The sequence below is a fragment of the Lissotriton helveticus genome, chromosome 6 (genome assembly GCF_964261635.1).
Source record: "Lissotriton helveticus chromosome 6, aLisHel1.1, whole genome shotgun sequence".
Lineage (NCBI taxonomy): Eukaryota > Metazoa > Chordata > Amphibia > Caudata > Salamandridae > Lissotriton > Lissotriton helveticus.
The window spans coordinates 1,637,091,570-1,637,118,433 of record NC_136067.1 but is presented as its reverse complement, the minus strand read 5'-3'; the positions used below and the strand labels follow the sequence as shown (position 1 = coordinate 1,637,118,433).

The 26,864-nt window shown below is 45.4% G+C and overlaps 1 protein-coding gene across 2 annotated transcripts in view; it reads left to right on the top strand.

The window, feature by feature from the left end:
• The window catches only part of PSME4 (proteasome activator subunit 4), a 1,411,622-nt gene that overhangs the window by 405,679 nt on the left and 979,079 nt on the right, over nt 1–26,864 (top strand). For both annotated transcript variants that reach the window (XM_078649478.1, XM_078649477.1), the window contains 6 exons: nt 13,949–14,004; nt 14,256–14,312; nt 15,353–15,408; nt 15,491–15,589; nt 24,030–24,092; nt 24,217–24,312. In XM_078649478.1, the coding sequence (XP_078505604.1) occupies nt 13,949–14,004; nt 14,256–14,312; nt 15,353–15,408; nt 15,491–15,589; nt 24,030–24,092; nt 24,217–24,312 (427 nt within the window). The remainder of the gene's footprint in view (nt 1–13,948; nt 14,005–14,255; nt 14,313–15,352; nt 15,409–15,490; nt 15,590–24,029; nt 24,093–24,216; nt 24,313–26,864) is intronic.

The window sequence follows — 26,864 nt, the reverse complement described above, 5'->3', positions numbered from 1 at the left end:
GTGAATATGGGTATTGGTCCTCCGTTCAGGCGGCCTCTTTGGGAGGATCTTCTGTCGCAGCAGCAGGGGAGGGTTCTCCACCCGAACCTGTTAACGCTCAGCCTGCTTACGATGAGATTGAGTGGCGACAGTTGACCGCTTTCAACCTTCCTCCTCCATTTATGTGGTGTGGAGTGCAATTAAATAGGTTGGATTAAAATTGTTAGTTGTGAAATTGTGTGGTGTGGGGTGGATTTATGTAGTGGTCAGTCCTCTGGTCTGACCACCAAATACTATCATTTCTCATACAGGTAACCCCCGAAAAGAACCAACGCTAAGCAGGTCATGGGACAAAGTTAACTTAGCTTCTTTTTCCCTACATTTTACCCCCCCCCCCCTCCCTTAACTGAATCTGACAATCCCAATACGGCAGCTGAGTCCTTCGAGGTAGCAATCAGTCGGACGTTAGATAGACTTGCTCTTGAAAAAAGCCAAATGCCCCATAAATTATCACCCTTGTTCACTATGGACTTAAAAGCAGACACATTAGCTCCTAGGAAGGCTGAAGGCAAGTGGAGGCCCTCAAAAAGTGCCGTAGATAGACAACTCTACAAATCCACACACAGGCTCTATCTTGACCACATTGCAATGGCCAAAAAAACCTACTTAAGGGACAGAATAAATCAAGCCTCTAACTCCCACAAAGAATTGTACAAAATACTAAAAGAATTTACCAACCTCACCTCTTGTCGGCCAACACAGACTTCATCACAAGAGTGGGTGGACACACTATCATCTTTCTTTGTGGGTAAAATCAACATCCATAGCCTCTCCCCCCACACAGTCAGCGAGCCACTAAATCAGGGATATGCCAGCAATCACCCCCCGTTTTCTACCCCTCTTAACGAATTCACTGAATTCACCCACGAAGACGTCTCAACGGCGCTTAGGAGGGTGAAATCTGGCTCCCCCACTGACCCGGTCTCCTCTCATATTCTGTCCAAAATCGGACCAGCCCTCCTTCCCAGCCTAACCAAACTCCTCAATCTTTCATTACTCCACTCAATCGTTCCAACCAGATGGAAAGAGGCTATGGCTAGACCCATATTAAAGAAGCCTACTCTAGACCCTAAGCAGCCTAACAATTATTGGCCAATCTCTCTTCTTCCTCTTTTCGGGAAGGTTTTAGAGTCAATGGTCAACAAACAAGTCACCAATCACCTAACGAGCAAAAATGTGTTGGATCCCTCTCAATCCAGGTTTCGGGCTTCTCATAGCACCCAAACAGCCTTATTGGAAGTAGTAGACAATATTAGACTCTCCCTCGACGCCAGACAATCTGCCATCCTGGTCCTTCTTGCCCTGTTAGCTGCCTTCGACACCATCTCCCACAGCATTCATTTGAATCGTCTGTGGGGGGTGGGTGTCGGGGGCACCGCTCAAACTGGCTCAGGAGCTACCTGACTGAACATACTTCTGAAGTTCAAATGGGCACATTTTACCTCCAGCAGCCAACTCATAGACAAGGGTGTCCCCCAGGGCTCCATTTTGAGCCCTACACTTTTCAATCTGTACGTGTCATCTCTAGCTAACGTAATTAAAACCCACAGCTTTGGCACTGTGTTGTATGCTGACGACGCTCAGTTGCTAATCACTCTTGGACCTGACTCAACTGATACCAAACATCGATTCAGGCAGAGTATGTCTGACATACACTGCTGGATGTTAAATAATCATCTCCAACTCAACGCCAGTAAAACCGAAATCCTTCTCTTCAGCAATGCACAAACCTTGTGGTCAAGTGACTGGTGGCCTAGGCGTATGTCCCTCACCTAAGGCGGCAGTCGGCAACATAGGAGTGCTAATTGACAATCAACTTTCTATGTCCGACCATGTCAATCATGTGGCTTGCATCTGTTATGGGCTAATGCGCAGGCTCCGTAAGATCTTTAAATGGGTCCCCCTGTCATCTCACATGCCACTGGTGCAAGGATTAATCATCAGCTGTCTGGATTATGGCAGTGCCCTTTTGGCTTCCATAAACGAAGAACACCTAACAAAACTTCAGGTCCTACAAAACAAGACGGACAGATTAGAATTAAATCTTCCACCCTGTTCCCCCTCGGCACCAAGTTTGAAAGCACTTAATTGGCTCCCAATTAGAAAACATATCACATCCAAGATTAATTGTCTAGTACACAAAACCCTCAGCGGACACGGCCCCCATTATCTTGCTGATAAACTGAAAAGGTATCAGCCCTCCAGAACCCTCCGATCCGCTAATAAAAATCTTCTAATTAATCAGAAAATCCACACCGCCAGGAACGGCGGAAGATCTTTCTCCTGTCTTGCCCCCACTTTGTGGAACGCACTCCCTCTTTAACTCCGCACAGAAATCGACCACAGAAAGTTCCGTAAATCTCTCGAAACCTGGCTGTTTTGAGATCGTCTCCTCTCCAGTCTGTCCCCCCCTTTTCTTTTCCTTCCCGTTCTCTGAGTCAGGCAAGTGCTTTGAGACCTCCTGGTGATATGTGCGCTCAACAAAAACCAATACATAACATAACATGTAGCATGGTGTGCAGTAGAATTTTGTTGATAGTAATTTTGTCGTATTGAGTGCACTGGAAGTATGTGGAGTAAGATTGTGTGTCATAGATGGTAATTGTGTGGATTGGTATATTGTGTTGTGGAGTGGCGTAGTAGAGTTAATGTGGTGTGCTGTTGAATTTTGTGGCACAATGTGGAATTCTGTGGTGTGGATTGGATGTATGTGGTGTATTTGTGTTGAGTTGAATGATGTGGTTTGGTTTCCATTTATGTGGTGTGGAATGGAAATGTGTGGAGTTGAACTGTGCGCCGTGAAACTGTGTGGCATTGAGTGGAATTTAGTGCAAAAAGTAAGGGTGGGTGGAGTTCCACCCTGTGGAATTCCGTGGAGTGACTTAGAAACTCCGTGAAACTCCGCAGAGTTCCGAGATCGAGCGAGGTATTGCTGTGATGCCCACCTACAGCTGAAAAATATCTTTTTAGTATCCCTCCTGTTTCGTTCATGTTTGTTTACCCAATTAACACTCCTGCCCCCAATTTGCCTCATACAATTCCGCCTTGAAAGCTCAAGTTATTATTAGTTAAAATTATACCACAAGGTCCATCTCTGTCCACTCAAGCTTGTGTCTGCTGCGTGTGGCTGAGCGTGGGGAAGGAGAGGTTCTTCTCTGGCCACAGCCCGCATGTGGCAGTCTCACTCACATGCAGCAAAGACTAGAATGCCAACCCATACTGGAACAAGTAAAGAAGGCAGCCATTGTGGATTCCTGGGCAATGTGGAGGGAAATGCACCAAGAGACCTTCGAATTTGCACGTGGGTGACTCCATAGGTTTCATTATAAGAGTACTATGTAAACAAGTTGTTCAAATGCCATATCTATGTTGGCAAACTTTAAATAAAACTAGTAACTGATTACAAAGCAGTTTCATCCTAGATGCATGGGGGATAATAGGCGCTTCAAGCCGTCTGCACAGGTGACATTGCACACCAGAGCTGTGTGTCTTCAGGCTGGACTGCTGAGGCTCGCAGATCTTATGCTTAGAAGCCTTCAGTGGGGGCACACTAACTTTCACACATGATCTGCTGCCACGGACGGAGAGCAAATGAAAAAAGAACAATTCATGGACAGAATGCAGAACAATGTCATACATTCACCCCAGTACAGAGTTCCGGGCCTAAATCCATCGTGTTTTTGCTCGCCATTCCACTTTGGACCCAGCCATATGCAAATCAGTCTTGACCCTGCGCCCAATGGGAACAGTCCATCCCGAACTGCCAGGCCAGGTCCTCCCTGGACTGGAAAAAAGCATCCTAGGACCTGTTTCGGGCTTTCAGCCCTCATCAGCCAGGATAGCTTGACTCCAGTGGCATGTAGAGCACGGGACCCACATCTGGGCATACCCGTCCCACTCGGGTTGACAAATGCAAAAAGAAAAGTTGATGGACAGAATGCAGAACAATGTCATACATTCACCCCAGTACAGCGATCTGGGCCTAAATCCATTGTTTTTTTGCTCACCATGCCATTCCATTCTTGTGAGAAATTTCCATGTGCGGGCGCCCGTGCATGCGTAGTTTTAGCAAGGATTAGAAGAAACTGCAATGAAGAGGAGGAGGGCAGGCCGGGGACGTAGCAGTACAGGTAAGTGGGTTTTAAGTTACTTTTAAGTACCTTAAAATCCGCATCCCCGAGCCCCACTCGGTCCTTTGACAAGGTGGTCCTGTCTAAGGCCGAGGTGACGCCGCTACGGCGCCAGCAGCAGCTAGTCTGTACGGACCCACATGGGTTGGTGGCCCCTCCTCGTTCCGCTTGGGTCGAGGCCGGGTGAGGACTCCTCGTCCCTCTCCTGGCCCCTCTCGTCCCTCCCCACAGGCCTCGTTGGAGGGCGAGTCGGAGGTTCAATCGTCCCTGGCACCACCACATGAGTTGCCGGGCGATCTCCGCCACATTCTGGGCCGTGGCTGATGGAGGACTTCGTGTCACTCCCCTGGGCCGTCTCGTTCCCCGCGCAGGTGGCTGCCTCTGCGGGGGTCGAGTCAGCGTCGTTCCGGCGCCGCCCCGGAGCCGGTTTGGCTCCAGTTCCCCTCAGGTCTCCACTCTGGTCTCCGGTGCGGAGTGACTTGGAACCATGCCCGGTGACGCCAGATGGTGCCGATGTCCTGCCTCAGGCGGCAGACTCTACGGCTCCGCACAGGGGTCGTACTGCGGATTCGTCTTCGGACGCTCCTTCTTCTCCAGAGGCAGGCTATATAGTGGTGTCGTCCTCCACTGAGACTGGTCGCCGGATGGTGTCTTTTTCACCGGCTTTGAAGGGCGGCTCCCCACCCTTCCTGAGGCGTCGAAAGAGCGGCAGATCCCTCATTCTTTGGCTCCTTCTGACTTCCAGGTCTGGCCCTTGCCTGTCCCGCTTGGCCTCAGGGCTGCTTTAGTTTGCAGCAGTCTCCCACGGAGGGGCTGCTTTCTCTGCCGCGGGGTCCTAAGGAGGCGGGTGCAGCCTTCTCCCAAGCGGTGACCATGGCTGTGGGCATCCTGCGCATGGGTGACCCGGTGGCTCATTTTCCGGTGGGCCATCTCTTGGAGGTCCTGCACCAAGGCTCTGGTGGGAGGGAAGTCTTGCTTCCCTTTGAAGGGTCGCTCCTTTGTTCCTTGATGGGGGCTTGGAGGCATCCTGCCTCGGGGTAACCAGTGCCTCAGCATCTTCTGCACCGGCACCTCCTGGCGCCGCGTGACCCAGTGTCTCTTTCCCTTCACCCCTCGGCCGCCAGCCCCCTTTTGCGGACCGCTTTTCCCTCCCTGCCGCCACTGTTGACTCCACCGTCCCAGGAGGCCCACTAGCTGGACTCTTGGGGGCGTAACATGTTCGCCTCCACCAGCGCTGCCCTGTGGGCCCTTAACACTTTGTGTGTTCTGGCTAGGGCCTCCTCCTGTTTGTGGGACTCGGCTGAGTCTCTGGGATCCGCGGTGTCCCAGGAGACTGGTCAGGCGAACTTGCGGCATCATGCTTTGGATGGCCAAGAGCTTGTGGCGTCTATTCTCCGCTCTGCTCTGTACATCTCAAAGGTGCTGGGCCAGGTCACAGCTTCCTCAGTCGCTCTCCGTCGCCATGCTTGGCTTCGGGACAGAGTATTCCCTGAGAATATTCGGGAGCGACTCATCAACCTTCCGTTTGATGGCAGCCTGTTGTTCCATGCCCCGCCGACTCCGCCATCCAAAGGCTTTTGGCGGGGCTCCGTCCTCCTCCTCGTCCTCCTCCGCCTTATCTTCCTCGTCCTCCGTCCCCTCCTCAGTGACTCCTGAGTTGGGCTGACTCTGGGCCTTTTTAGGCCGGTTGTTCTGGCTGTGGAGTGTGTTTTCTGGCCAATTACGTCCTTTCCCTGGACTTTGATATTGTTGGCTGCTGGACGCCCCTTTTGTTGATTGTGTGTGTGTGTGTTCTGCTGTGTTGCGCAGACTTGGCCCTGAGATTAGGCCTTCTGCTTTGCTTGGGCTGCTTGTAAAGCTTTCACGGGGGTGTTTTTTTCCCCGTGGCTCTTTTGTTTTTCCTCTGCTGCGGAATTTCTTCCAAAGAGGGTTCAAATATTTTGGGACTTGTATACCCTATGTGGGGTAGTGGTAGCTTTCATATGGCTTGCGCGCTCTGCTGGAGGTTTTGGTTGCCTTCGGGTGCCTGTTCTCCATGGCGTTTATGTAGTTTGCTTTTGCTTCTTGAGGTAGTGTGCGCACCACTTGTGGTGGTGTGCCCGGGCATCTCCTCCTCTCACTGCTCCTGTCCGGAGGTCTGGGATGATCATGTGTTTTCCCTTGCCAGGCGCCGCCTACTCGGCCTTCCTGGGGCCTCAGGCTGTTCTTCTTGCTTCTGACAGCTTTGACTGCCGGCGCTTTTCTGGCTGGCAGGTTGCTCTCCATCTGGAGTGGGTTCGCCATCTTTTCTCTCGTTTCCTTGGGTCTCCTAGGCTTCTTCCTCCTCCCTTCCTGTCTTGGCATTGGGCGGAAGCTAGGTTGCCTTGTGGGGGACTGGGGTGCTTCGGCCTCCCCGACCTTGCCCTGGTTCCTCTACTGTGAGGGTACGGCCCTCTTCAGCCTTCTTCTCCCTCCTTCTCCCTCTTGGTGTTGGTGGGGTTCTGCTTGTGGGGCTTCCCATTGCCTGGCAGAGGCGAGGTTCTACCTGGTCCACAGATCGGGTCCCCTGTGGGGCCCTCTGTTCTGTATTTTTTTTTTTTATATTTCTTTTTATTATCAAATAAACATAAAACAAACAAGGCAATAAAAGTCAGTACAGATGGAGAAGCGCTCAGCGAGGGAGGAAGTGCATTACAATTTGATATGAATCATCAATGCAGGAGGGGGGGAGCAGGGGGGAAATTCAGAATCATAAAACATTAAAGCTTAAACATCGTTAGGAATGTCAGGTCAGGGGGAAGATGGAACATCCGCAGCATCCGCAAGGGGAGGTGTACATATATCACCCCGGTAGGAGTTCCATTGGCCCCAGATTTTACCCCACTTTTTAGGTCTGCAGCGCGCCACATACACCGTCTTCTCTCTAAACATACACCAGTCCATATTCTCCTTCCATGCCAGGACCGTGGGCATTCTCTGGGAGCCCCACAACTGCGCGATATCTCTCTTGGCAACCATATTCCCGAGGGTACCCCACTGAGTCTGCGCCACATCATAATCAGTCGGCTCCCAAACATTCAGTAAGCAACGCCTTGCTTCAGGCAACAGCGCGATGCCCGTGACGTCCTTCATCACATCATGCACTCGACTCCAGAACCGTACCACTTACGGACATTCCCAAATTATGTGGAGAAAAGTACCGGTTAAACCGCATCCACGCCTACACAACCCATCCACAGAATATCCCAAACGAATCAGGCGAGGACCGGTCACATAGATCCGGTGTTGGATCTTAAGCTGTACGAGTCGGAGACGAGCCGGAATCGTGACCTCCTTCGGTGAGGATATTGCCGACTGCCAGTCCTCGTCATCCAACTCCAGACCATCCCTTGTCCAAACCTCTCTAAGTTGGACCAACAAATCAACTCGATCATTAATCAATTTCTTATATATCAAGGAAATAGTGCTGTCGGGAACGTAACCATCAAGCACTCGATCTTCAAGTGGGGATGATTCTGGGATAACAATACCTGCAGGAAAGACCGAACTCAGCGCATGTCGAATCTGCGCATAACGGAAGAATTCCTTGTCACTCAACTCATACTCTACTTTCAACTCTTCAAAAGTCTTAACCCTGTCTTTGGCCCAGATATCACTCACCCTGCAGATACCAATCATATCCCACTTCTCGAAACCTTTCGTCTTCCACAGGCTGCCCAATCTTTCAGATGCATAGAGCGGAGTCTCACGAGTCAGTCGATCCCTCCATCCCATTGCCGCATTAGCACATTGCCACACCCGCACCGCTATCTTAGTGGGTCCCGAAAGTTTCTTCCCAGCAGATTTGGTGTAAAGCGCCCTGTTATAATCGCCACCCGGCAACAGCCATTTATCCATTTCAAACACAGGATTTGACGCAGGACCGTACATTCCATGATTAATCGCGCACAATTGAGAAGCCCAATAGTATCGCCGTATATCCGGAAGTGCAATACCACCATCATACCAGGGAAGCGTCCACTTGGCGAGGGCGATACGCGAACGTACGCCCCATATCAACTGTCTCTGCAAACTCTCCACCTCTCAAAAGTAGCTCGCCGGAATGACATCAAGTGTGTTCTGCAGCGCATATAAAAACCGCGGCAAAGACATCATTTTGAAAAGAGCTGCACGCCCGAGGGGGGGGGGGCAATGGCAGTCTGCGCCAGGCTACAACATCGGATTTTAATCGTTGGAATGGGGGAAGCAGATTACGATCATAACGGACCACGGGGTCCAAGGTGATAAAGACCCCCAGATATTTAAATCCCGTCTGCACCACTTGTATGGGACAACCGCGCGGCAAAGAAGGAGAGTCACCAGAGAGTACAAAGATACAGGGCTTGGACCAGTTGATCACAAGACCGGAGTTTCTCCCGAACGAGTTCAACACATCAAACAATACGATCAGCGACTTTCGAGGCGACGTAAGATACAACAAGATATCATCCGCATAGAGTGACACTCGGTCCTCAAAATCCGGGGTCCACCGAATACCCCTCATCGATGGCTCCCACCGCAGCCAAGCAGCCAGGGGTTCCAAGGCGATGGCAAAAAGAAGCAGGGACAGCGGACACCCCTGCCGCGTGCCCCTTCCAAGAAGAAAAGACTTAGAAACCCGACCATTCACAACAATCTGAGCCAATGGTTCCTCGTACAAAAGTTTCACCCAGCCGATGAAACCAGGACCAAAACCGAACTTTGCAAGAGCAGCCCAGAGATACGGCCATTCCAACGTATCAAAGGCCATCGTAGCGTCTAAAGAAGCCAAGATGGCCGGTTCACGCAGTGACGCTGCTCTCGCAAGAACGCCATACAAGCGCCGCAAGTTCAATGCTGTATTACGGTGTGGAATAAAACCTGACTGATCCAGATGGATCAGGTCGCTAATCACTTTTATCAAACGGTTTGCCAGCAATTTCGCGAGGATCTTGGGCTCGCATTTAGAAGCGAAATAGGCCTATAAGATGCACAGCGATCCCGCGGCTCCCCCTCCTTGTGAATCACCACAATGGTCGCAAGTCGCTGATCACGAGGGAGGGAGCCAACGTCTCGCGACTCCATCAACATAGAACGCAGATACGGCGCCATTTTGTCAGGACGCAGCTTGTAGAGCTCGATGGGGAGACCACTAGGGCCCATAGCTTTTCCCGAGCGTACAGAGCGAATAGCAGTTGCCACCTCGTCAACGGAAAGTGCTGCGTCCATCAGTTCCCGATCTAAATCCGACAGGCAAGGCAATGCAATGTCTTGTAACAGCAGATGTGAGTCTTCCTCTGGTCTGTCGGATACTGGGGAATACACTTTTTGGAAATATTCCGCAAAACATTCCACAATCTCGGCAGGATCAGTCACTTACACTCCATCCACTCTCTCAACCACAGGGACCACACGACTCGCCCTCTCCTTTCTATCCAACCAAGCAATCAATTTCCCCGCCTTATCTCCCACATCATATATACGTCCCTGCTGCTCTCTACTCATGACTTTAGCAGCATCTGTTACCAACGCCCTATAGTCAAGTTGTTTGAGACTGAGGAGATGAATCTTGTCGTGAGTGATACCCAATTCCAAATCCCTTTCCAACTCAGCTATTTCGGTCTCAAGGCGGACTACCGCCTCGTTTTTGTTTTTCTTGGCGCCAGCAATCAACGACCGCGCCTGTCCACGGATGCCGGTCTTGAAAGCCTCCCACAGCGAAACGGAAGAGGACACAGACCCCACGTTCTCGGCAAAATAATAACAGAGACCTGATCAACTCCGCCCGGGTTTTGGGGTCACGGAGATACCAAGGATTAATCTGGGCCACATGACCCTTAGCTCCCATCTTCGTATCCATCATAAGCCACAATGGGGAGTGATCTGAGATACCCCTAGCCAGATGTCTGACTTCCCTGATTGAAGAGGCCTGCGCTGCCGGCATCAGGACATAATCAAGTCTAGAGAGACTGCCGTGAGCCCCAGAGTGGAAGGTGTATTGCGACTGTCCCGGATGCAGTAGCCTCCAACAATCTACCAGTCCCAGCGTTTCCAAGAAACCACCCAACCAAGACTGCGATCTCATGAGTTCTCTGGGGGGTGACGGTCCTCCCTACAGGAAACGTCAGAATTGGACTCTCCACCCATCACCAGAATGCCTTCCGGAAGCCCCAGAATTACTCTCCCCAAGTCAGCGAAGGTCGCAGTCTGCAGGCCAGGGGGAACATAAATGGAAAGCAGAGAGACAGTCTTCCCCTCCCATCTACCAGTGAGAGCAGCGTAGCGCCCCCTGTCGTCAAGGATTATATTGTCGACCTCCAGGGGGAGGGAACCCCGGACTAGGATACCCACCCCCCTAGAACCAGTAGTAAATCCAGAATGTGCCAGGAGACGATAGCCTCGCCTATTCATGGCGTGGCATGTATTTCCGATCAGATGCGTCTCTTGCACTAACACTACATCAGGGGAGAGGCGCCTCAGTAGCTGCAGCACAACACCACGTTTTATCCTGTCCCCCAACCTGTTAACATTCCAGCTCAATAACTTCAGCCCCCTACCCCCCATCCCAGGAAATAAATGCAGAATCCGCCCCACAGCGAGCACAACACCCAGGTCTAGAAGTTAAACAATGCGTTGCCTTGAAACAAAGTGAAACACATACAAACCCCCCCACCCCCCAACAATTACCCAAAACATACCCCCCCACCCTGCACCCCTGCGTTAGACTCAAAAGCCACCCCAACTTGCAGTGTGCCTGTCGCCCTAACATTAAACTGGTCTACAAAAAGAAACCCGGAGGAGGAAAGAGTCTCACCCCCCCCGCCACCTCTGGGTATTTCACCACAAATAGTGCAATTATAAAAGTCATCGAACCACAGCTGCAAGTTGTGTACAATGTCCAGAAATCCGAAACCGCTGCACACTCCTGTTCCAACGGGCCGCCTACAGCTCCTTCAGAATGTTCAGGGTGATCCCGCTGCATGGGCAACGTATCGAGCCAGTCACTCACATTCTCAGGGCGGTCAAAGAAAAACGTCCGATCTTCGTGTTCTACACGCAGCCGAGATGGAAAGAGCATCGCATACTTCATACCCATGTCTCTCAATCGTCGCTTCACCCCCTGAAACCACATCCTTTGTTTCTGAACGAACTGGGTGAAATCTGGGTAGAAGCTCACCGTAGAATTTTCGAACTTCGTAGGGCCGCCCACTCGCAACGCCTGTAGGATAGCGTCTCTATCTCTAAAGTTAAAAATTCTGGCGATGATGGGACGCGGAGGGGCGCCCAGCTTTGGCTTCCCGCCCGGCACTCTGTGTGCGCGTGCCACCGCAAAGAAGTTGCTCAGGCCTTTGGGGGCAAGATGGTTTAGGATGAGGTCCTCGACAAGGAGATCTACGGCTGGGTCTTCCGGTTTTTCAGGGACCCCAATAATACGTACGTTGTTGCGTCTAGCCCGACCTTCAAAATCCTCCAGCCGGCGAGAAAATAGATCATTAGAGGATCGCAGTTTGCGAACCTCTGTCTGTAAATCGGACACATCAGTCGTAAGGCTGGAGGTCTTCAAATCTAAGGATTTAACTTTTTCGTTAGTCTTTGATAAATCTGCCCTGATCAAGTTGACATCGATTGCCACAGTGTCAAGCTTTAGGGCCAGAGCCTCATATTGTTTGCCGATAGAGGTCTTCATACTAGCAATGGCGCCCATGACATCATGCAGGGTCAAGTCGTCCACCGCCGTTGAGTCGTCTCCCGCATCTCCCAGGGACCTACTCGTAACACCGGGGGATCCCTTGGGATGTGTGTAACGATCCATGATATTCGATTGAATAGCGCCCCCCCCCGGTGAACGGTCTTGGTCTTCCGTTTCTCGCTTTCGGGTTTGCCTGCCATATTGGGTGTTGCGCCCCTGAGTGGCCCTCGAGACCAGGTAAAAATGACTACTCTCGATTCACCCACCAGGATCACCAGAAACAAGTGCCAGCCCGATGTCACACGACCAGAGACACTCGATGGCAATCAAACAGTGGAGTTGCGTGGTCAGATTGCATCCCGGGTTGTCAGAACGGTCTCGAGGCAGGAGAAGGCCGAGGAGCCAAAAACGAAACCGAAAGTTAACTCCGGGGTTGTGAGCAGGGCCCCATAGGCCGTTGTTGTTCAATTACTACCTGGGCACCACATTGACTCGAGCCCCAGGCAGTGTCATGGAGCAGGCCACGAAAGTTCGAAGTGCCGTAGTTACGGTGCCCGGAGTCCAAATCGATTTCTGAAAGCAGCTATTACATCAGCTGGGTTGCGTCTTCAATAACCCGTCGTCATAATCAGGATAATGTTGAGGATAGATGCGGGAGGTGGCGAAGGTCTCGGGAGCCCTGTGCTCTAGCGGTCATCTCGGAAGCGCGCGAAGCTCCTCCTCCCTCTGTTCTGTATTGACTGCTGATGTCCTTAGGCAGACCCTCCTTCCCAGGGGGTATTGCTAGGGTATCTATTCTACATGAAGGAATGTGCGGCTAGTAGTCTCTATCACATGTACGAGTTACTTAGCTTCGGTAACGATGTATCTGGTAGAGACGATTCTAGCCGCAGATTCCTACACGGCCCGCCCTTCCTCCCCTATTCTGCGAGGACCCTTGGGTTGGTCTTCGGTACACGCCTCCCGGTGGGGGTCTGTGTCTCCTGTGAGTGTCTTCCTTATTCTGGACGGCTGGCTCCGTCTGGGGGTGGTTCCTCCCTCCTTTGGTTCTTTGGTGGATGGGGCTCCGGTACCCTGCTGCTCTTGCTACTCCAGGTTGGGGGGGGGATTGCTTCCTATCCCTGTCCTTCCGTTGCTTTCCTCTTCTTGAGGGTCATCTGGCCATGTCTTGCCCTTGTTCCTTGGGGTGGCTTGGAGGTTTGTTGTCCCTGTCTGTCTTGGGACTGGTCCCCTTCCTTGCTCATGATGGGGGTGGTAGTTTACTACGTGTGCCATGACTTTTACGCATGTTCCTTGCCTCTGGGGCGCAGGGGTGGGAGGCTGTCTATGTGCTGGTAGGGTGGCTGCGCAGGACCCTGCTTGTTCTTCTTCTTTCCCTGCCTTTGGGTTCTGCCGTGTTCACACTACTCTGTGTGGTGTTGTAAGTCACTGTTTCTTTCCAATTTTTCTGCTCTTTGCACACTGTTCCCATGCTTCCACAGTTTTTTATCTGGTGGTTCCGCGTTGTGGTGTGGAAAAGTTCTCAGAAGAAAACTGACGTAGGCGGGGTGGGTCTTATGTGACCTCGCTGACGTCACGTACGCGGACGACGCCTGGACGGCGCACAGGGATTCTGTGGCAAAAAAGTTTCCGGATCCAGTCTCACGCCTAGGGATAATTCTACGTGAAGGAATCTGCGGCTAGAATCGTCTCTACCAGATACATCGTTAACGAAGGTAATTAACTCGTACTTTGAGGAGCTTTGAAAATCTGTCAATTTTTTCCTTTTGTGTAGTTGAACTCTGAGCGTCTCAACGTCATTGTCCATAGTTCAGGTCAAATAATAATGTGGGCAAAGTATATATAGAGTTGGTTTAACTGTTGCCTGAGTGTATTTATAAACTGCTTTGTTAACATTGAATAATGAATGGAAATAAACAAGGATGTGAATCTATGAAATGCACTAATGTTGGAGAGCTGTAATTACCGGTAAGTAACTTTTTCCTCTGTGATGTCTTTGGTACCCTAGTCTGAATTATAATAACGCATAGTATGAGAATTATACGCTTGTTATGTTCATATTAAGTAACAATTGTTTTTTATTGCAATATAGGGTTCCAAGCATGGTATCTTTGGAAGAGACAAAACTTTATACCGGTGTTGACTATGGTATGTTTATTATAGATACAAATCTACCAGTTTTTAAATTTTTTATTTATGAAGATTAGTAGCCCTTGTTTCCTTGTTTATATACAGAAATAGAGATTTACACAAAGCAATTGAATTCCCTCTTTATTTTAAATTGACATTGGTTATACTTATTTCTATTGTGTGCTAAAGTGTGCTTTTGATTATCCTTTTGAAGTGATTGTTTCCTTTGGTTGTACTTTGCATGTTAATAGTGGTCCGTCTGTTTCTAGATTTATCAAGAGAGAATTACAGGGAATGGATTTCTAGAGTCATGAGGAAACTTTTGCGTAAGTGTTTTTAAATTATGGTTTAAGGACGTGTTATGCTATGTGCTTTTAGCTGTTGTTATGATATATTTCAAATATCAAATAATACAACTTTGGTTTGTTTAGGAACCCTGATAGAGCAATGGAAGTAAAATGTTGTGCTTAAAATACATTAAACATGATTTCATGGGAAGCTTGCTTTGTTTGTCCTTGAGCCTTCACTTTGAGTTAAAATGTTCAACCTGTGACACAGTAAAGCCCAGACATGCTTTATATATATATATATATATATATATATATATATATATATATATATATATATATATATATATATATATATATATATATAGATATAGATATAGATATAGATATAGATCTATATATATATATATATATATTAATCTATATCTATATATATATATATATATATATATATATATATATATATATATATATATAGATAGATATATATAGATATATACATATGGTTATAGTAAATATTCCTTTATAAACAGTCTTCCAGCATCACATTGATTCATGTTTAACATGGTCATGTTTGCACAAGTTGTGGTGAGGGAAATTACATAAATCCTGCCGGGAAGGGCTAATTCTGTTTTCCATGCAAAGGGTTACGTGGTGGTGTTTTGTACCATGTTTCTGCTGCATCATGTATGGCATATAATGTCTTTACTAAGTAGCTGTTAAGCAATGATGCTTTTTAAAAGTGTCTATTTCTGCAAAGACAGGAACCAAACTTTAGTGTGCAATTTCTTATGCCAAACTTACTTTACAAGCTTACACAATTAAATGTAGCACTTCCATATGCAGTTTATGTGATATGTGCCCTGTTGTGTAGCTGGTGTTTTTCATTATCTCAGTGTCCAACACCTATATATCCTAAAAACACGAGCCCAGACTTTTAGAATGACTAATTTCCTTCCAGTGGTGTAGTTTTGTTCAAAATGCTGAATAAATGTGAATGTTGTATTTACTGAACCTGGTGGTGAACACTGTGCTTCATTTTTCTTAACAACAACTCTTTTTTTCCCCTCCGATGCTAGACTTTATTCTTGGCAACTCAGAAGATGATACCAAGTCTTTGTTTCTAATCATAAAGGTATAACTGTCCTTAGATATATGCATTATTTAATCTTTGTGTTGTTTGCTGTTTATGTAACTTTCACATTATTTGTCTGCAGATTTTGGGTGATCTGTTGCATTTCCATGGCGCTCACAAACATGAGTTTGAGTCTCGATGGAAGAGTTTTAACCTTGTCAAGAAATCCATGGAGAACAGGGTCAGTATTATACAATTCATGTTCCTACACGAAGTTGTGCTTTCTTCATACAGTTCTTAATCAAGCATATTCTGAATTTATTGACACCCATAATGTTGTTGCAATCCCACATATTACATGAATTTCGAATCTGATGCATGAAGGTTTTGATGTCTGCAAAGCATGTACCACCCAGAAGCCATCTAGATTTATTTTTTTAATCCTCTTTTGAATGGCAGTGTTATTTATGGCCAGTGCTCAGTGTTAGGAAATGGGTGCTTATCCATCATAGTAGCACAGTGTCTTTCTATGCATGAAAGCATCTTTGTCAACATTCCAGTATTTACTATGTCAGCAGATCCGACAGTAAGCTGTAGAACACTGACGGTGTTCTTATTAACATGGGCTGACAATGCTGAGAATTTCTTGCTGCTTCAGGCCTCGGGCCCTCTATACTTCTCTATTTGTTAAGACACCTAGTATTGCATATGCAGGTTCATAGATATAGGCACTCCATGAAGCATCTCACCCTTCCCTTTACATTTGCAAGTGAGAATTTGAGAGCATTGATTAGAAACACGATCAGGTAGGAGGATACTGCAGTAGAAGGCAAAGACTGATTCCACCTGTTGAGCAGAGCTGTACAGCTTTCTATCTTCGAGCTAAATGACCACGAAAGTTCAGGCCCAGAGGTAAATTGCAGCCTGGAAGATGGCATGTAATTCCTTTTCTTCAAATTTATAGTCAACTGTTGGCAAATTTACCCCACCCCAAATAAAAGTGAGCCTTAATACCTGATAAAGGAATAAGCCTTAAGGGTTAGGCTACAGTGGTGCAGGGCTCTATTTTTCTCCAGCGTACTTAAACATTCTTCCTAGTAATGCTCTAACCTATAGCCACACTCTTTATATTGCCATTCTTCTTACTTAAATGCAGCCTTCCTACTTATTTCCCTTTCTATCCCCTCCTCCTTTCCCCTCCGAAACACCAGGCTCCTGTCAGATGGAGGCCAGCCATAGCCGGATCTGCTCAGTTTGTGGTAATTTGGACTGATTCGAGTCCCATCCTACTCCCAAATGTTTCACAGTGCATGGCTTACAAACCAAATCCTGCTACCCCTTTTCACCATTCTCACCCCAAAAATTATAAACTATTTTAAAATGCCTGGCTGGTATTTTAAAAACATGTGATTACAGAGAGAGGTTTCTACGACCAGTAGACTATTCATGAGTAATAATGCAGAGGAAATAATTGGCATATTAAGGTACAAGCTGAAAGGAAGTCAGAAAGTCTATTGAAGCAGAGTGAATAGCTAGCTAGAAATCTAAATAAGCCAGATCAAACTGGTACAGTAAAAGCAGATAAGAAAGAAGTAAATTGTTTCACTACTTAGTGACTAACAACAAAAAACTTTATTGTGAATTTCCCTATATGAGGAGGAGAAAAGGAAAAATTAAATTTGTTTACGGCATAGTAATTATTAACAAAGAACTTTACATATGAAGACCTGCACATAGAGGCTGCAGGGCAGAACTGTGCTAAAAAAGCCAAAAGCTAAAGCACAACCGTGGGAATAAAGAATATGAAGTGGGAAATGTCAGTATACTGGTAACAGAGGACAAGGATGCAGCAGAAACGTGCTCAATGTAAGAGCTGAGACCAAAAAGAGAATTAGACAAGAAGAAGAATTAAAGGGACTTAAGAGGAAAGACATAGAGGGGAAATAAATGCATCCTTTACTAGACACAGCTTTCTAATGTTCAAAAAATAGTACACCGTATAGGCACATTTTTATGCACCATTTTATGTGTACTGAATAACGTTAATAGGCATAATGTGCATATTATTTTCCCTCTAAAAACAACAGGGCTAAAAAAGAAAAAAAACCTAAGCATATTGAACTCCAATCAGACTAAAGTCTCAGGAAGTGGATGTTTTTTCCATGTACCAAGGGCTCTAAGTGGCACCACTGATGTCAGGATGTTGTTTAAGATCCACTTGGCATCACAGGAAAGTGATACTACCATAGGGTATAAATTGTGCCACCAGGCAACTTGTCCAAGTTTTGCTCTCCACATAGAGGCACTGGAATGTATCTGGATGGAGATGTCAACTAATGAAAGGATTATGTAAGTGTTGCATTGCAATTAAAGATCAAAATCTAAAAAAATACACATTTGTTCATGTTTCACTTATGAGAGGAAGATTAAAACTAACTGAGTCTGGCTGTTGAGTCAGTGGGGGTTTTAGAAATGTTATTTAACAGAAGACTTCTTAATGCTTGTTGATTTATGAACTTCGCCAGAGACAAGAAGGCTCATTGCCCATATTTAATGCACCTCCGGGTGTGTGGACCCATACTACTTCTCTTCCAGGGGATACTCGTCAATAGTCATAAGCACTGAATAGTCCCGCCCACGTGTGGATCATTAACAAAAAATATATGCATATAAATATATATATATTAATGTATGTTTAATGAAATCTGAGGACTAGTCCTGTGTAAACGTACATAAAAAAAATATATGTATATTTATATATATATCCCAACACTCCGTCACTCCTCAGTGTACATGCCAAAGACTGAGACGGACCACGATGTCGTGCTGCAGTATTTTATTGCTTTACTCGGTCTGATGCGTTTCGGCTTGGAAGAGCCTTGATCCCATGATATATATATATATATATATATATCTATGCAGCCTAAAGCCTAAAAGGAGGCTCAAATATGGCAATATTACATTTTAATTTTAATTTAAAATGCCTAACACCCGTAGCAGCAGACTTGCGATCTCAAGGACTTCAAGTATTCCTGTATCTCGACAACTGGCTACTCAAAGAACCAACAGCACAGAAGGCCAGTCAAGCTACAAGCACCTGCCTTCACAGATTCAGGGCTTTGGGACTCACTGTAAACAAACAGAAGTCTTTGCTCCACCCAAGTCTATTCCTATCCTTCCTGGAAGCGTTCATAGATACCATCCAGTGCAAAGCTTTTCTATCTCACAAAAGACAGATATGTTTGCAAAGACTTGCGAAAAGCATATCAAGAAAACTGTCACTTTCTATGCGAATGTACAAGTTGATCCTGGGGAAGTGTTCTTCAGCAATAGATCTTGTGCCACTAGCCAGACTGAGAATGAGGCCCTTCAAGAGAAGCTACAAAAACAATGGCAAAAGGCTTTGGGATGCTTCGAGTATGTAGTTCAGATCACAACGTGAATGATTGAGGCACCGCAATGGTTGTTTCATGCTCCAAAACAGGTAAAAGGACTTTCCTCCAGACTACCCCAGACTTCATACTGACAACGAACGACTCCAAGGAGGGCTGGGGAGGTCACCAGCAAGAGTTACACATTCAGGGCAAATGGTCCTCTGCGCAGAAACATCAGCACATCAACAGACTGGAGCTCAAAGCCATCTTCCTATCTCTTCAGGTATTCTTGCCGAGAATAGCGGGCTCCTCCGTGCTGGTCCGTACGAACAATACGACCAGCATGCATTATGTCAACAGACAAGTGGGAACCAAATCCATTACTCTATCTCACTAAGCGCAAGGGCTATGAGATTGGACGACGCAACAGGGAAGCTCATTAAGGGTCGAGCATGTCAGAGGTCTGCACAATACTCTGGCAGACATGTTAAGCAGAACGCTAGCCACTTGCTACAAGTGGGATTGGAGCAGTCCCAACTCTATCAGGTGTTTTAAAGGGGGTGAAAACAGGCTTTAGACCTCTTCGCAACAACAGAGAATGCCAAATGTCAGTATTATGCCAGCAGATTCCCTCTACCAGCGTCAAGGGGGAATGCCCTTTTAATGCGATGGTCCAGGATATATGCTAACGCTTTCCCCCATCTCGCTAATTCCCGGGGTATTATCCAAGATGAAGACAGAGGGCTGTTGTCTTATCCTGATAGCCCCAAGATGGCCAAGACAGTACTGGTTCGCGGAGCTACTCCTGATGTCGGAGTCGAGGCCCATACGCCTGCCAGCCATCCCCATCTCTGCTGGAGAGAGAAAAGGGCCAAGTGAATCATCCAGACCCACAGTCTCTTTATTTGCAATCGTGACTCCTGAGTGCCTAAAATTCAAGGCCTTCGATATCTCGCAGAAGTGCTGGGAAGTTATTGCCAAATCTCGAGCAGGTAGCACTAATGAAAAAAACACATACCGTCTAAAATGGAAGTGATTCTGTTCTTGGTGCCAGTGAAACGGCCTTCACCCGCTTCATGCGCCTCCTGAGAAGATTTTACCATATCGTCTCTCTTTGGCCAAGGCAGGTCTCACATTCTCTTCAGTGAAGGTTCACCTGGCTGCTGTTTCCCACTTTAGGAAGTCTCCTCAAGTTCCTTCTGTTAGTGCCTCCAGTCTTATAAAACAATTAATGAGGGGCCCTTTCCGCACATTTCACCTGGTGCATGTGCCTCTTCCGAAATGGAAGCTTAATCTAGTCCTTGCACAGTTAATGAGGCAGCCATTTGAACCAATTCAGCTTGGCCAATAGCTTTTGGGATTTCTGAAACAGACTTGCAGGGTTTGGTTATCAAGTCTAATAATTTGGCATACTTTTCCTTGATGATAGGTGAGCCACAGCAATAGTCAGAAGCAGGTTGGCTCCCATGACTTTGAGAAAATGTTCATAGGATTATCATCTTTGTGTATCTCGTAGTGACTTAAGAGTGAATGTAAGGAGGATCTTTTTGCTCTTAAAAGGTTATAAGAACTTTTAAACAAGACTTTATTATCAAATAGGATGCCTAAAAATGTATATGTCTTTACAATCTCAATTGTCCTTCCTTTCACGTGCCAAGTTCGAGGTTTGTTAGTCGATGGACCTATTGCAATTATCTTGGTTTTCGTGACGTTTATTTCCAAACAGTTTGCTGTAATATATTCATCAAATGCAGTGATTAGCCGTTACAATCCTAAAGGGGTTCGGCTAAGTAATATCGTGTTGTCAGCATACCGAAGATATTTTAAATGACAGTTGGTAAGTTTAGGAGGGTGAGCATTGATGGCTTGTAGGTGCGGTTACAAATCTGCCGTAAAAATATTAAAAAGACACAGGGCAAATACACAGCCTTGTTTGAGGCCATTACTGGTCTTGATTCTTCTGGACAGGTTGAAGCCATCGTCTAACTTAACCTGTACCCGAGTATTTGTGTACAAAAGTATAAAAGCATCCAACAATTTTTGAGGGATACCCTATCAAGCAAGTTTTCTCCATTGTATATATTGTGCAACAGAATCAAATGCAGCTTTTAGGTCTATAAAGCAGAAGTATAACTTTTGTTTTTATTTAAAACGCTTGCTCCTCCAGCATGGTGAGAGTCCATAAGTTATTGATTGTGGATTGGCCCTTACAAAATCCCGATTGATTAATTGGAATATAGGTTTCTGCTTCTAAAATGTTTTTCCCTTCAATTTATTCCACCCGTGCAGCATCTCAAACAAAATTGTATGAAAGATTTATAATTTTAGAAGTGACCCTGGTGTTGTGAAAGAACTATAGAAAGAGTGTCTACCGAAGAATGCGATTTAAGGCTTTTCTCTGCAAATTTACATGTACCAAAAAAGGAAAGCTAAATTGATGCAGATGGATTATGGGTTTAAGAAATCTCAAGAAAGAAGGAAACATTCAAGCTGCTTAGTTTTATCCAGATGCAATTAAGAAAGCAAGCTGTATGGTATACCTGATGGACACCTATTTCAATATTCTGATTCTTCAGTGTGCCAAATGTTTCTGACGATTTGTGTTCAGAACGGTAGTGCCAGTATTTTCAGTTTAAAGTTCTGCCTTCAGCAAAGTGTTCATTATAGTTATAGATAGTTTAGGTTACACAAAGTCCATTGTGTCCTTACCTAGATGATTGGCTTATAAGGGCAGTCACCCAGACTAAGGTTAACTTCACAAGGCAATGGTGCTGGTACTTGACCTAGAGTATTCCTTTATTTGAATTAAGAGGAATATGATGCCAAAGATAAGGTGAAAATCAACAGACATCGCATTTTTAACAGCATTAGGCCTTTATGCAGCTATTTACGATGGAGGTGTTTAGACCCTAGACACAGGTTTTTAACATTGTTTATTCATGCACACATTAAGGCCATCAAATGTAAGTCTGAACTTAAAATTCCTATGCTCAACCCAGTCACTCTTTTACAGCGCATTCTGTGAATAAGACATATATTAGTAGGTCTTTAAGGGTGAATTGTTAATAAACTGTGTTAAAGCCTGTAGACCGGCATTGTGTGACATGGGATCTCACGGATTACTGTGGTAGGCAAGGGTTTTGAGGTGGGTCACTTCTGTGACAAATCCTGGTGATAAATGTGGTTATTTTGATAAGCCTTTTCAATCCTTTTAGTTACGTTTTATTGTTTTTACCACATGCAGTTGTATATATATTTGGAGACAGACACTCTATCTCTCGCTGAAGACTCCATCAGGAGACAGGAACCTGAATAGCGCATTGAGCTGGGACACAGGCAACCAATCAAGAATATATTAGAACATGGCACCTAGACATGCACAGGGACCCACAACCTTTTTAGTGCTGGATCCTGCATAGCACACCAAGATGGGACAGATGCAGCCAATCAAGGAGACTGGGATATGCTTAATGCACATCACTGGGACATGCACCAGCAGCCAGAAGGCTGAAATGTCCAAATAGCCTAGGTCAGGGACACAGTTTTTCAGTAACTGGAATGTGTATAGAATTAGGACACATGAAGCCTTCCAAGAGACGGAAATGTGCGCCAACTGAACTGTGTTTCAGACAACAGACTGAGACAATGACCGCCAATCTGGAAATAAATGTGCACAGAGCACAGTTCTAGGGCACATTAAATCAATCAAAAATGTGCAATGCATGTAGGGTACGGGGCAGGTCCTTGCAGACGGCCAGTCCAAAACCTGAAATTTGTGTCATGCACATCACTGGGAGACACACAGCCAATCCAGAGGCATCCAAAATAGATCCCACTTTACATCATCTCCAGCATTTGTGAAATCACCTTTTCAGTGTTCGCACAATTTATCCATATATTTTCTTACATTGCTATGATCAGGCGGTCGCTGCTTCCTTTGATATTTCTTGGTTTATCCGCACAGCCATTACTCCTGCTTTCAACTCCTGGGCAGATCATCTGACCTTGCTGGAGTTGTGGTCTAGTAGTAGGTTAGCAGTGTACAAACTGTTCACTTGATTCGGGCGCTTTTCAAAATTACTTAATAAAGCACTATCTTCACATAAAAATAATGGTTCTTTTTACTGTTGTATGTCCTCAAATTCCACACTGTCTCAAAAGCATCAACTAAATTCCTAAAATCCGATATGAAAAACTGACCTTTACTTAAAGCTTCATATCTTTGCTTGTTTTTTTGTGTAAATATTATTTTCTTACTTTTCATGCCCTCCATACCACCTCTCTTCAAGAACAGCCTCCTCTGTCATGTTCGTGTTTGCCTTACTCTCCATTAATGTATTTCTCCAATTTGCCCACAAGTCATTTTAAAGGTATAAAGTTCTTATTTTTCAAATCACAACATATAATCTCCTCTAGCCCATCTATTAACCCCACCAACCATTTGCATGAACTCACATACCATTTCTGCCCACTGATGTGCATTCCTAGCTCGTGTCAATTTAATCCACAACAGAGAAACTGGAGTGAATGCATCAAATGGTTTGCTTGAGAGCCTAAGACTAACTCCAATAACAAGCAATAGAATATAACCATTCGATTAACCACGTACCTTGGGATCGGGAGCAGCTTGATTTCTGGTGTAAATCCCTCTATTGCCTTTTCAAGGGTAGGAAGTGCTATTACTGCAATTACATACAATACAGTTCGATGTCACCAAGTAGATTTGAAATTGCAGATGGACCAACACAGTAGTTTTTTGTTGTGTTTCACTCAAAACTGTTGTAAGCTTTGAGAATGGCAGATTAAATCAATACCTATCATATTTCAAAGTAAATCAGCCACTTTTACCTGATCTACAATGGGATCAGTTGGAGGGATAAAACAGAAGTTGGTATTGTTGGTAGCAGCAAGCACAGTCTGATATCTGGAAAAAGCTTAGATTTCCCTGTTATAGTACATCTGAAGTGAATTCGTTTTGTTTTAAACATTTTCAGGTCTTAGTGGCAAAACCCAAATGCAACATTTTGCTCTTGTACACTGTTTATTATTTCATTAATGTTTTTGCTATGCATTTTTTTCAAGGTTTTTACTGAATATCGTAGAGCACGTAAACAGTAAGTTAGGAGTTCCATTAGTTAAGATTGCCTAAAAAGCCTGTTTACCCATGTTGTCTATATTTCACCACAACCGTTCTTTGCTCCCCATACATCCATATAATTAATTTGAACTCCTGTTAATTTTAAAGCTTTGCCAGTTTGTTTGCTTGCCTAAGATGTCCATTGTGTAACTCTGACGTTTTTTTAACAGCTTCATGGAAGAAAGCAACACATCAGAGCATTGTTGATCGACAGAGTCATGCTGCAACATGAGGTATTAAAACATCGTGAAAACCCCAACTCAACCATATTTACTCTTTACATTTAACTTTTTCCCAATTAAATGCAGTGCTATACATTAAATAACAGTAGTTTCTGCTATTTTTTGTTTTAATAAGCTGCGGACACTGACGATTGAAGGCTGTGAATATAAGACAATACATCAAGACATTATAAGAGACCTTCTATGTTTGTCTACAAGCTCCTACAGTCAGGTAATAATCTATCATTTAATTTATATAGATAAGCTACATTTGTTCATGGTTCTCTCAATTGGCACATTTGCCAAGAAAAATGTAGGACTTAGAATTATATTAAAAGTAGCAAATTACAAAAATATGTGTCAGCCCAAAATAATCATTTTAATTAATATTACAACTTTCTACAGATGTATAGGTAATATAGACGAGCTACTGTTAACCAGGTGAGAGTTTAACTCTAACAAGCAACGTAGTTACATAAGGGAAAGCTTTGCTCCTCTGTAATGTAACTCGGTCACATCAGGTGGACAATCTCCAAGTTGCTGGTAATTTTACAATGTGCGTAATGTCCCCGTGTGTGTTACCTTAGGATCTATTGCTGCTTGGTCAGTGAGGCGGTGCTTCAGGTGTATGTAGCACTATGGTGCCACCTCCTGTGAGCCACCTGTGGAAGAGATGTTCCGTCACCAGTGTTTGAGGGTAGTTTATAGAGGCAGATTGGGGTTAGGAGTTAGTTGCTATTAGATGCATAAACACCTTCTTTTTATGTCTGGGTTGACCGCACAGCTGTGTGCATGATGTTTCGCTTACAGTATATAAGGGTGGGTTTTGGGTTTTCTCTCTTTAGCTGTTGGTTTATTTGGTTCAATCTCTTATGGTCATTGGCTTGCAGCATTGGCAATCACCTCTTTGATCAGTCCAGAGTCTGTATTGCCCCTCATGCCTTTGGCTGGTATATCATTAAGGGGTGGGCGGAACTCGCAGAGTTTCACTCTACGAAATTCTGCGGAGTTTTATGTAACTCCGCAGAATTCCGTAGAGTGAAACTCTGCAAGTGGGCGGATTTTGGCACGTCGTGCTGGTCATACAGGAGCTTGTCCTGCTCTGTAAAATTAGCATGAATGGCACTAGGTGGTGCACCAGAGGGCATTGCTTCTTTCTGCCAATCGAGTGGGTTTTCTACACTATTGGAAACTTTTTAAACGTAACAATCGAGACCTGCTGTGAACGCCTGCGCTTAGAAATCTTGCCGGGAGGCGTTTTAGCGCCCCTAAATCATGCTGGGGACGCAAATTCTCACTCGCCAACTTAATGTTGGCAAGCCGCCTGCGAGAAGAAACTCCGCCACGCAGGGTTTGGCTGGGTTTTCATGGAACGCAGCGCTCTAAGTGGAACGCATTGTGAGCAAAACTCACCGAACTCTGCTGGTGGAGCAGAATTATTTGCCCACCCCTAGAATGAAATGGAACTGTTGCATTACAATGCACAAATTGGCTATATTTAAATCTTAAAATGTACACTTTTCCTTTTACTATCTAATGCTGCTTTGTAGGATCTTCATTGGTGGTCATAAGTGATTGAATAATTTCCTGCTGCTTGTGAGCACCCTGGAACACTTAAACCGCTTACCTATTTACAAATTAGGTGCAATAGCCTGCAGCAAAGCCAATGCTTGAATGCACCTTCTGAAGACTACTAGAGGCCATATTTATTCTTGCAGGTAATGCTGTTCCAAAATAAACCCTCTTACAAATATACTTTGCAGCATCAAACCTAGATTGGTGCCTAATACTGTCTACATTGATAGCAAAATGAGGCCTAAAATGCTTACCATCAGAAGAGTTTAAAAAAAGCATCCTGTCCCTTTATTTGATGATTCCCCTTAAATAAAGGCAGATGTGGGCATTATTTGATTTTCAAGCCACATTTTCAAGTCACAATGTCTTCTTTATTAGTCAAGTGTGCTTTTTGTGATGCGAACAGTGATGCCTCTCAGCCTCATCAAGTTTGTGGTGTGCCTTCCAGTGTCTCACTCCACAAACGATTAAGTTTTGTGCTAAAATGTTTAATAAGACCCTCAAAGGTAGAGAGGAGATTAGGCAGAGAGGAAAATTGGAAGACCCATTGGTGAAGGACAAGGAGGAAGAGGACAGGGCTTCTAGGGAAGCGTCTGCTTCCACTGTGATGCAGCCCCTTGCTCCAGAGAACTATCAGATTAGGAACCATGAAAAGTAGTTGTCAAAGTAGGAAAAAGAAATCAACATCGATAGCATCTCTCCTGGCATGTGAGCTGTGGGTTCGAAGTCAAAGATCTGGATGTTAGTGAAAGGTGTGGTCCCAACCATTTCTTTTCGAAGGAGGGGTCCGGATAGATGTTAATGGTGAAATCTCACCAATACTTTAGAGTAAGGGAGATATTCATTATCAAAAGACTCTTGACCATGACACTGCCATCCCACTCAGTCTCACAACCTAGCTTAGTTTGACTTTGAGGCATTTAGCGGCTGTGCATTGCTTGAAAACATAGAGATCACAGTTTTAGGAGTTTTACCTTTACTGCCTGTTTCTTTTGGGATTCCTGCAACGGATCCTCTTCAGAATCCTCTGTGGCCAGAACACCTTCCACCTTTTTGGTGCCAGTGATCTCCCACTGGAATCTTCTCACTCTTGTTCTGCCTAGCAGACCTTATATTCAGAAATTTCAGAAAGCATTAAAAACTCTCTTTACCCTAGCAAACAGTAGTGTGTATTCAATCTAGATCTCATATCTGCAATTTCAGTGCCCT